Source organism: Carassius carassius, chromosome 49, assembly GCF_963082965.1.
Source record: "Carassius carassius chromosome 49, fCarCar2.1, whole genome shotgun sequence".
NCBI lineage: Eukaryota > Metazoa > Chordata > Actinopteri > Cypriniformes > Cyprinidae > Carassius > Carassius carassius.
The window spans coordinates 7,452,655-7,465,204 of NC_081803.1; the positions used below are offsets into that span (position 1 = coordinate 7,452,655).

At 35.0% G+C, this 12,550-nt stretch overlaps 1 protein-coding gene across 1 annotated transcript; it reads right to left on the bottom strand.

Moving 5' to 3' along the window:
- Positions 1 to 4,507: 4,507 nt before the first annotated feature.
- LOC132132635 (secreted frizzled-related protein 1-like) lies at positions 4,508 to 10,087 on the bottom strand. The gene is made up of 4 exons (XM_059545076.1): positions 10,073 to 10,087; positions 8,041 to 8,630; positions 7,243 to 7,323; positions 4,508 to 4,989 (listed from the first exon to the last, which is right to left on the bottom strand). The coding sequence occupies exons 2-4, from the start codon at positions 8,540 to 8,542 to the stop codon at positions 4,664 to 4,666; spliced, it is 909 nt and encodes a 302-aa protein (XP_059401059.1). The 5' UTR covers positions 8,543 to 8,630; positions 10,073 to 10,087; the 3' UTR covers positions 4,508 to 4,663.
- Between the last annotated feature and the right edge of the window lie 2,463 nt (positions 10,088 to 12,550).

Below are 12,550 nucleotides of genomic sequence, written 5' to 3' on the forward strand. Positions count from 1 at the left end.
ATGTAATACACTTTTAATATGTCTATCTTTAAAAAAATAAATAGGGTGTTCAAAATACTTTATATTTTTGGTGCATTGACAATAAATACAGTTACCACATACATTTCCAAGAGGTATTGTTCCTGTAAGAGTCCTGCTTGTAGATTTCTTCGGGGAACAAGCCCTAATTAGTCGATCCCTATGTTTCTGGATCTTTTGTAAGCAATAAGTGGAGGGGCGGGGATCATCATTTAGGGACGGATCATCTTGTAGAATATGCCAGCATTTTTTCACCACCCATACTTACATTGAAAGATTTTGGTGCATATGTATCCACCACCTGATGATGTTTCCCAGAAGCAGTATGTATGTCACACGGGTTCAGAATCTGAACAACTTGAGGGCTGAGTAATGACAGAATTAACATTTTTGGGTGAACTTTCCCTTTAAGGTACCAGATATCAATCATGTTCTTGCAAATTTCGAAATACATCATTCTTGTGTCATTCACTTCGATTACAAAGGACATTTCTTGGACCCAAAGTTTCGAGAAGTACTTTACCAGACAGCATTCCTTCACTCCCACCCACAAGAGTCAAGAGATATCACTGTGAGATGTTGAAGAAACTGTTTAGGGATAATCTAGATCAGAAGGATTGCGCAAACGGACTTCAGTTGCAATAATTTTGTGCTAATATAAATAGGTTAAATGCACTCTTAATAAGACTGGAAGAAAAAACCCTCATCATCGAATTAGGAACAGTGACGGCACAAAATTCAGAGTCTACGCATCCCATTTGGCAGGATTCACAGTTGGCATGTGTGAGAACATTAGTCCAAACCCCATGTGGAAGTATGTTAACCGCAGAGCCCATCTTACCTCAGATGCTATCCTGTGAGAGCATCATATTATTTATGGCTTTTAATAGGCTTTCTTCCCCTCAAGGCTAAAGACAAAAACGCAAGTCTTTTTCATTCAATGAAACTGGGAAATATGCAGAAGAAAAGCCAACAGCTGCTTCTAATGATCATCCCATAGAGTCTGGCAGGCAATGTCATCCCAGAGCACAAAACACAGCTATTTGCTTAACCTGGATAAACCATCGCTACACTTTTGCATGAGCTGGGATCGGTCAGCTTCTCCTGGGGGTTACACGCACTCAGGGTTTTTGCCATTTGCCATGTATGGATTTATTTTGAAACGTGTTCGCTGCAGATGGTTTGATTTCAGCTTGAATCACCCTGAAAGGATGTCAAAACAAAAGGTTGGGGGGTCTTCAAAAGTAACTAAACAGTTTTAAAGGAATGCAATGGGTTCAGTACAAGTTAAGCTCTATGGACAACATCTGTGGCATGTTGGCGATTACCACAAACAATATCAACTCATCCCTCAGTTTGTAAAAACATAAAAAAATGCATTTAGAAATCTATGGGACAGGGTTCAAAAGCTCATATTTTTGGTATTAATTTGTCTTTTAACAATATCCAACAGTGCATACACATACGTCACAGATGAACCTCTTTCTTGTCTTTCTTGTCTGACAATTTCCACCACATTTCAGTTGATGTATAGTATTAGAAGCATTCTGGGAAGCAAATGATGCTGCTGTAAATTACATTTTGTGTTAAATCCTGTCTTGCTAAGGCCAATTTCAAAGCTTGCATTTTATGTATCTTAAATGCACTTTATTTGCATAATTTGACAGAAAACAGTTTGATTAGACATTACATTTATTATTATTATTATTAATATTATATATATATATATATATCGTATTTTTATGATAATTATGACAAAATCGAAACTATAAGCTAAAAATTTACAAAAATGACACTGAGTAATAATTAATTATACGATTAAATGAACTTAATGAGATAAAATGTCATAATTATGAAATATTAAAATGTAATATAAGAAAAGCTGAAATGATGACAGTTGAAATCAAGATAAAAAATAGAAATGATATTGAATTTGAAATAAACACTAGAAATTACGAGGAAGTCAAATTATGAGGTAAAATGTAGAAATTTTCATCATAATTATGACTTAGTATCTTATACTTTAAACCTTTTATCTCATAATCATGAAGTATCTCATTATTTTTTATATCCTAATTATGTCTTTTTTATGCCATAATTATGCTTTACCAAAGCATTATTTATTTATTTTCGAATGTGGTGCAACTAGGCTATCATAATAATCATTTTAAAAATATAATATATTTTTTTATTAAGTTTTTTATACGTTTGTATATTGTGAAATGAACAGTGTTTGCAAGCTTTACATGGCCACCCACCTCGACACAAACATGGCCACGTTATGCTCTTTAAAAGCAGCACCTGTGTGTTCAGACTAGAATGATTTCATGGCAGATTCATTTGCAAAGGCATGTTGTCAACAGCAGCACTATCTGAATCTGATGCTATCGCTGTTGCACACTTTATGATGCTGGGAATGTAAACAGGTGTAGTGCCAACGGCAATATCAGACACACACATTCACACACTATGGCATCACTCAATGCGAGTCATGTGGAGCTATCTGCTCAACATCTTTCAACTGTTCTGATGTGCTGACGTTAAATCTCTCAGACTCTTGCATGACTCTGATAACATATGCAGTCCTTTACTGAAATCATGAAAACTGAAATTTGTTCCAACTAAATCAGATGGATGAAAGCGAGCGTTTTGAGACTTTTCAGGAGCAGTAAGCAGGTCATTTCAAGGCCTGGCCTGTTGGAGCATGATAGTCTATAACAGATCTTACTCTTTCACAGCTCATCAGCCACAAATAAGAGCACTTAAACCATATCAAGGGCATTACTGATTGGCCGGCATTACAACACAGATGTTTTCTCAGGAGAATGCCCTCAGTCCAAAACCTTGCAGTTTGCTTTGTTGAGTTGCTGTATTTCACAAAGCTTGTTTGGATAACCGTGGTTGCGTCACAGCCATGAACCATAATTTGCTACTTGCTAGTTGGAGGCATGCTAGTCATCAGGCACATTCTCACTCAGAAGAGCATTTGATTGGACAAAAATCAGTGTAGTTCAGGATGAGTCATTGATATTTTGGTCAGTTTTTCCTTAAGAGAAATAAATTAATTTTAAACATCAAAGTTTTCAATTTTTTGAAGTATATTAGCATAGATGACGTCAAAGATTTGTTTTATTATTTCATTATTAATTTTGTTGCATTTTTTCTCATTTTATTTTCTCTTAAAGGGATAGTTCACCCAAAAATGAAAATTTTACTTACCCTCAAGGCATCCAAGATCTGTGACTTTGTTTCTTCAGCAGGCAACAAACCAAGATTTTTAGCTCAAACCATTGCAGTCTATCAGTCTTATAATGTAGGTGAAAGCGAAAAACGGCTAAAACATACACAAAAAAAACCATGCACAAACAAAACCAAATTAAACCCTGCAGCTTGTGACGATACATTGATGTTATTTTCTTTTACCTCTAATTCACGCAATGTCTGAAATGCCAATGTTAACTCTCATAAGCACGTTCTGTTGTGCGCATTCAGAAGCAGGCGCATGAGGGGGCTTCTTCTTGCTTTATGGCGGATCGCAGACTTTTAAGTGCATTACCACCACATATCTCTCAATTTGATCATTGACACGCTACAATCTCAATTAGGAGTGTCAATGGTCCACATACAAAACATTAATTAATTGGGAGTAACTGGTTAGATCGGAGTTTCTTTCCAGAAGGTGCAAGCAGAAGTTGCCATTTGTTCATTTATTTATAAAATCATTTGGATCATTTACTATAAACTATAATTTATCATATAATCATTTGGTTTTGACTCAAAATATAGTATTAACTCTCCTCAAAAAAAAAAAAAAAAAAAAAACCTTCAAATTGCCTTTCATCAAGAAAGCTGGGAGAGAAATATGTCCAAATCATTCCCTCAATCCAAAACAAACATCTCTGATCTGTCTATACAAGATCAACACTTTGTCTGGCTGTTTGCTTATTCAGGGAACATGCAGAGTCTGAAATTTTTCTAATCTGATCTGATTCATAGTGATTATTTTGCAGTGATTTCACAGCATGTGATTGTTAAAGCTGGACTGCTTGGCAGGTCACAACTGCTACTTGTCTTTTTTTCTTAAAGCATTCACTGATACACAGTATGTAATAAAGAGAGCAGTCAATTATATTAAAAATATTTTCTGTTTTAATCTTGAATGATTACAGTGCATTGTGCAAGTGCTCAGGCATGCTATAGGACGCCTTCCACTGTATGATTAATTGTGATTTGCATCCTATGCAAAACTGTCAAACTGTCAAAAAAAAACTTTTTTGTGTAAGATGTTATGTATTTTACTGAGTACCTGATAACTGTGACGAATATTAATAAACAAACATTATTAACAGATTGCATGGATGTAGATATTATTCTACCATGAAAACATCAATATATATATATAAAAAGGCAGTGTGTGCAAAAGCAGAACTCACTCAACTGACTTGAAGCATAATGGAATGCAAATAGCTGTGTATAACTTTTTTAACTGGGATTGGTTAGAAATGTTCAACAATATTTTAAAATCTGAACTAAATTGCAAGCTGGATTGTGGCCTCTTTGGTTCCTTTATATACTGTACTGTAATGCAAAAAGTAATATGTTATAATGGGATGTTCACAAAGATTAGTAACCAGTTGATCAAAAATCACTTAAACATTGTCTCAAAAGCTGAACATTTGAGGCTTTTAAGTTTTTTAAGGGCCGTCTTAAATTCTTTGCTAGATTTGTCCCACTTATGAATGCCTGTCAATATATACTGTTTCCCCACACTCCGGCCCATGATTAAATAGTTGCTCGCTCGGTTTTCCAGTTGTTGGCATGGACAGTCTGCTCCGTTTTTCAGGTAAAGCACAAGCTTCTTAAGGTCCTGCTTATTCAGAGTTCCAAGCTTCACCGCCTTCCTCTTGTTTTTCAGAAAGACTTTTCGATCTAAGTTGTCTATTTTGACTTCCTTAATCTTCGTCTTGATTGCTACAAACAGAAAAATGTAAGTTTGAGAAGTCATTAATGTTCATGAAAGTTTAAGTGAGACAATTTCTTTGCACACCTATGAAGTTCTTATGTTATGTCTAAAACAGTTATGCAAGTTAAAACATTTATATATATATAAAAAATAAGCAAATATTTTAAGTATTTCTGCTTAAGGTCATAGTTGTATTTCTTTGCCATGGAGATGCTGAACACTTGGCTGTTTTTCATCATCTGTTGTCACATTTTAACCAAGAACTCATTCTATTTTATGTCTTTCAGATGCTATTCTGTACTAATTGTGCAAAGCTGGATGGTGCAATGTGTTATATCGCAATATCGTCCAGGGTGTGTGAGGATACGATTCTTGGGTACGAATCAAATTCTAAATCCAACCAAGATCAATAAAGAGTCTGCACACTTTCTCCTAAACTTACTCAATCAATTATGTTAAAACAAAAAAGGTCTTTTTACCGATCCCTGAGGCACTCCTCAAATCACTGGCTATCCAAGCACTGCATTATGAAAGAATTTAAGCATTTTAAATTGGTTCTTGCCGATGTGGATTGTGGATAACAATGTTTAGCATTACTAAAAACACAGAACATCTATCAAACACATTAAGTACTAACTTTTAAACTCTAGGACATGATCCACTGAGCTGCAAAATTTTTTTTATCCCCTGAAGCTTTATTTGCAAAAAAACATCTTGTTCTAGTGCAATGGATGGAAAATGGTTAAAAAAAAAAAAAAAAATTAGCCAGATTACAAATGTTTTAAACCGATATCTTTTTTTAATGTTATTCATGTTTTGAATTTATACTTTCAAAATAAAACAAGCTTTTAATTTTAATTATAAGCATTTTCGCTAGAAACATTAACATAAGCAAACTTCATAAAATTTCTGGTAAACTGAAATGTACTTCATTTGGTTTTATGTTAAAAAAGTATTTAATATAATAATTAAGTATAGTTTTATTATGGCTGAATCAACATGACTAAATTGGTTTACAACAACAAAAGTAATTCTTTAAAGCTAAGATTAGGTAGAAATATCAACCCGTTTAAGGTTAAAAGAAAATTCTATATTTTGATTTCCACATTTTACAGTGTTACACATAGACAGTCATCCTAATGACTAGAAAAAGCCTTTGTTGGGTTGGTGCTTGATAGCTTGCCGTAAAAAATAAAAGGTCCCATGAAATTCTTGCCAGTGGCAAACTTCCTGTCTTTGACAACATCTCAGACCCTTAAAAAAAGAACTTCTGGATTCTGACCACATCACTGGTTAGAAACAGCACTTTCAAGTAGCTCTTCTTTTTATAAATCTAAATAACTCCATTCGCTGTTGAAATCTAATAATCAACTATTATACTAATACTAGCATGTTGTTCTACAAAGAATAAATCAATCAATCAATTCTGGAAATATACAAGGAGAAGAAAGGTTTGACCATGCTGAGTTGCATTCAGAAACAAAACAATGGGAATGGAACAACAACAACAAAAAAGACCTATTCAGTTGTAAACAATACTGAACGCACAATATTCAGTGTTTATCTGTACTGTGGTCACACATGTTGTTATGTTTAAGCAGCACTACAACATTCTTACTGTCTCAAGAGAGAAACAGATTTAAGGAGTGGAAAGCTAGACAGTAATATTAGAAATATTTTTTCAGGCAACAATATTATTGGAAACAAATGTGTGGGCTAAAAACCTGGACCTGGGCAGAATCACAATGACAGGAATCAGCCGATCAAATTTGGTTCTCTTGAAGTCATTAAGCTCTGGCCAATGAAGCGCTCTGAAATCACTTGCGTTAGTAGCAGTATGCCGAAAAGTGTTTGGAACAAGATATGTTTTTCAGTGATTGATTTGTTTGTTTGAAAAGATCTGTGCCAAAGCCCTTCACATCTGAAGTGCATTTCAATATGCTTTAGCCAGATTTCCATAATAGGCTATATAAGGACTCATTTTCAAAATGGCTCAGAACTCAGTAGATTTTGACTTTGTAGTCAGTTTACAAGTTTATAATTTCTGTCTTGTTGGTATAAAGACTAAATATAATAGACAATAAACTGGAACTGGAAGATCTCACTAATTAAACTTATTTATGTTTTCTTTATTTATGTTGAATTTAATATAAATAGACTACATATTTAAACTAATAACTCGGATGCAATCTGAACTGAAATTTTGTTTAGGGTGATTTTTTAAATACTGAGACAACAATGTTGCATTAAAAATTCTTTACCAAATTCACTGGCACACATGTGTTCCAGAATTCCATCGGTGTTCATCTCATTGTCACATGGTGGACACACAGAAGTGGCACCTTCAAAAAAGAAAACAAAAAATATTATGCTTGCTTATCAACTTGAAATGTAAGCAATTGCAAGATTATAAATTGATCTGTAAATTTTGTAAATGTTTAATTATTTTAAAACTAAAAACCTTAGTACATTTAATAATAATATTCATCATCATCAATGTATTATTTTGATACTGTGTTTATGTGTGTTTAGTTTTTTGTTCATCAGAATTATTTTTCCTTTCATTTATCCTTTTTCAACTTGTTTTTTTACATTTCAAATTCAAAATGATGAGAAGTTGCAACAAATGTATCACTGCAGGTTATGACTTGATTAAAAAATGTAATTGATTTTAACAATGTCATGTTAATTAAGAACTAAATACATGTTATTAGCTTTTGTTTATTTGTTTGTAATGCATAATTCTTCATGCATCTTAAACGATCAGCCTTATCCAGCCATACACAAATCAAAACTTAAACCCAGTGATTCTTAGAATTTTCACATTTTTAAATAACAGTAACAAAATTTAAACAAATCAGTAAAATAGTAAACAGAAACGTATATGAGAACTGTGAAGACACCACATAAAAACGATATTATATTTTAGATAAACTAGCGATTATGACCATTTATATTTGCATAATATATATATATAATTTTATTTTTTTAGTACGATTAAAAAAAAAAAGCTAATGGGAAATTCAGTCAAATGACATACAGCTACAATAGCTACACACCTGGAGATGTATCCGTATCATTGCTGCTGGTGGTGTTCATAGAAATGCACACGTCGCCCAGGGGAAACTTGTCACAGTTGAGCATTTCAGGCCAAGGGAACCCAAACGCCTGCATTATAGGGGTACAACTGTCCCGGACGGCCTCGCACAGCCAGCGGCACGGATATATGGGTCTCTCGAGGCACACGGGGGCGAAGAGCGAGCAGAGGAACACTTGCGTGCCGGGGTGACAGGCTTTGTGCACCAGAGGAACCCAGCTGCCCGCTTGCTGCTTCACCTCAGTTATGGTTTCATGCTCCAGCAAATTGGGAAGCAGCATTTGGTGGTAGCCCACATTAAAACACAACCTCAGGTCCTCGGGAATGTCCATGCACTGGTAGTTTTTGTCGTCTTTTGGCCATAAATCCGGTCTCCATGTGATGTAATAATCCTCGGCGACGAGCGAAGGGAGGAAGACAACTGGAGCGATGAAGATCCACAGCTTGGGGAGAAGGTTCTTCATGGCACGTGGAGAAAATATAACAGTTATATCCACCTGCGTTGACTGTTGAGGCTTCGGGAGTATGTCTTTGCATTAGAGCTGCACAGGGCTGGACTGGTAATCTGGCATACCGGGCAAATGCCCGGTGGGCCGAAGCACTTGGGGGCCGGTCGATATAATATATATATATATTTTTTTTTAATTGGCCAACGACCAGCCCATAAAGCAGGGACAGCGGCCCATTGGTACATTTTACATACTGACACTGGGCTGGCCCAATCATCTCTTAACAGGCTTCACCCCTCCCCCTATGTTTCTTGTGTCAGATTCAGTCAGTGGCTCAGAGCCAGAAATCTGTGGATTTAGGATGGAGAAACAAAAGTGCAAAGTGTTTGCGGAGAAGTTGCGGGCCAAAAAATTAAAATTCTAGAGGTTGATGCCTCAACATGTGCAAAAATAACCGCCATGTTTAGTGCTGTAGCTTCAATTTCCAAGCCTACAGTACCTGACGACATTTTGCAAAAACAGGTGAACATAGCACATGGAGGAGAGGTGACTAGCCATGGCAGCGGCACCGGCGGCACCCAGGCAGAGGACCAGGTGTCTGATAGTGAAGTCAAGGAGGGACAGAGTGAGCAGAAGAGTGTAATAGAAATGGTAAGCATGGTAGCTACATGATTAACAGGGAGGGAGTGTTAATCAGGGCGGGTGCAGGAGGATAGTGTGATGATTTAATGTTACCTAAATGAATGAACATTATAATAAGACAACATAATCTGTCGCCTGTGTGGAGTAACACTTTATTTCTTCGTTCAAATCTATTAACAGTTACATGATTAAAACTGATCTTGAAAAACTGAGCGACCACATTTCTACATTAAACTCTGTAAAATGTTAAGTTGGTTTCAGTGCCATGCACTTAATGCCTCATCTGCGGTCATTCTTCAATAAGGTTCATTAGTTAATTACATAAGTTAACACATATAAATGACATAAATAATAATGAACAATATTTTCACAGCATTTATTAATCTTGGTTCATGTTAATTTCAGCATTTACTTATGCATGATTAAAATCTCAAGTTGTGTTTGTAAACATTAATGTACTGTGAACTAACATGAACAATGAACAACTATTTTTATTAACATTAACAAAGATTAATAAATTGTGTAATAAATGTATTGTTCACTCACTGTTCATTCATGTTAGTTAATAAATGACATCTTATTGTAAAGTGTTACCATTAATATTTATTCATCATACCGTTGAACTTGATAGTACCCCCCCCCCCAATGTTTCTATAGATATCACGATATATCGATATCGCGAATTCTTATGGCCACAATAACCGTGATATGAAAAATCTAATATCGTGACAACCTTATTCTCAAGTTTGTAGGGGTTTTTGGGAATGGAACGGTAGATATGCATATCTACAGGGACCACAAGGATCGTGTACTGGTTAGTTATGTCCGACCGATTGTGGTGGGCCGGTCTGAGCAAAAATGCCAGGGCCCTTTTTTTGTCCCAGTCCAGCCCTGGAGCTGCACTAACTGGGTTTTTTGGCGTCCTCGTTCTCCACAGTCCTGATATGAGAGAGAGTGTCGCGCGCTGCCGTTCGGTTGCGCGGCGCTAGAGTAAATGAGCGCGCTTGAAGGTGAAACAACCAATGGTAATTCATCCGGCTTGGCTTAACGCGAAGATTGCTCAATATGCTCGACATTTTTTTTTTCCTCATGCAAAGGGGCTAAAATATTTCATTAACCCCATGTGCCTACTAATCGAAAGATTTTTTAATATAAAGATCCGATTCAAAAGAATGATTCATTCGCGAATTGGGCATCACTAGAAAGATATTAAGTTCTTTATATTTGACACTGATGTTAAGAGGGTGATTTATGCATTCACAATTATAGTGTAGACTATAACCAACAATATATTGAATTAATGTAATTGTTGTAAAATTGTTTAATTTTTTTGACAAGTTAAACTAGTTCATGAGAGACCTGAGCTCAAATAAATAAATAAAACATAAAAGGTCAGTCAGTCACACTCAAAACACTCCATGAATAGATTTGTGTGTGTGTGTGTGTGTTCACTCCAGAGGATCCATTGGTGAGCTAGTGATGTAATGCTACATTTCTCAAAATCTCTTCTGACGAAGAAGCAAACCCATCTACATCTTGAATGACCTGACAGTGAGTGAACTTTTATTTTTGGGGGAACATTTTTGGGGAAACCATCTTGGTAGAAATGGCAAAACTGGCGTCTGAACAGCTGCATTTCTTTAAGAGGCTTCGGTTTGAAAACCTTTAGTGTAACACAGACTCATAAAATGTAAGTGAAAATGGCTGTATGGAGTGTGTCAGTGGTGCATTTGTGAAATGTCTGATCTAATTCTATAAAAATTCCACAGTCTGATTTATAACAGTGATTGTCAAGTCGGTCAATAACACCCGGATGGCTCTATTGCTACAAAGACACATTATTTAGAAATTATAATTAAGCATTTGCGACTTTTGGCTGGGTGTCTTGGACTGGGATGCAGATGCTTGCGAGATGCCCTGCATTGCATCTCCTTTGCTTTTCACAATGATTTGAGAGCAGCTTTTAGCCAAATATAACTTCAACCATTAAACGCCAATGTGGGCATTTCCTCTCTCACATTACTGCAGCTGTGTACTGGCTTTCATAACCACACAATTATTTCACAATGTTCATAATGAAGTGACCCCATGCTATCATGGGATGCCAAACTCTGCATCACTTAATATGTTTGAATTACACTTAGATCTATGTAATCATGATGTGTTTACCCGTCATTTCTCCACACTAGAAGATCTTTAGTGGTAGCAGAAGTATCCTTCCAGTGAGACCACCTGTTGTAAGAATCTTAGAGGACTGCATGTATAAATAAGGGTCATTCAAAGATTTATGAATGTCTCCACTCATGACTTGGCTGGAATCACATATTTTCCTGATATTTTATACAGCAGTCCTATTGGTTAAACATATTTTCTATTCCCCTGATTGCATTGGTGAAATATAAATAAAGTTGCAGAACACTATAAAGAATCCTTTAATGATTAAGGACTGAGTTGTGTTTTGGGGTATTTTATAATAGTTTTCTTCATAGAACCGTAGTCAATAAATTCAATTCTAAAACCGATAGTTCCCCAATATAGTAAAGCATGTTAAACATTACTTCACTGCTCCAACAGGTCATTATTTTTGTAGAAAAAAATATATATATTTTTTTTTTATTTTGCTGAATTAATGTTTAAATATCCTAATGAATTCTTAATATTTTAATTAAAAAGTAAACATGAACTAAACTTATTTCACCCAAATGAGTGTTATTATTATAAGAACTAAATCATAAAAAAGTTCATTACTTGAATAATCATTAAACATTACTTAATAAACATTAACTGAAATAAAATATAAAAAAATATATATTATAAAACTTATTTTCACTGAAGTAATAAAATAACAAACTTAAAAAAAAATCATATAGACAAATTTATATATATATATATATATACACAAACTTACAAAAACACACAGTATATATATACACACACACACACAAACAAATTAACAGTATATAAATGATACTAAAATAACACTGTCCAGGTTAAATTAATGCATGCAATGAAAAAAAGATTAATAAACTGCAACAACACAGAGGCATGGACTAATGAAAAAAACAGTGTTTCATAGACAAGAATGTTTACAAATACTTTTCAATTCTGGTCTTAATTAGAGTGCTGGAGTTTCCTCATTTGAAACTGATCAAAAACGCTGATGTGTGAATCAAACAACCGTTTAAACAAACGCTCTTGTCTCTTAAACTGCAGATGAAGTGCCCTTACAGCAAACCTTAACCACTCAGAATAGTTATAAAATTAAAATATTATTGCTATTTTTTACAAAATATTGTTGCTCTGACAAACCGGTGCACAGATCTCACAGCCTGTCAAGGTGGACTACAAGCTTATTTTATGTGCATACTGAGTTTATCCAGT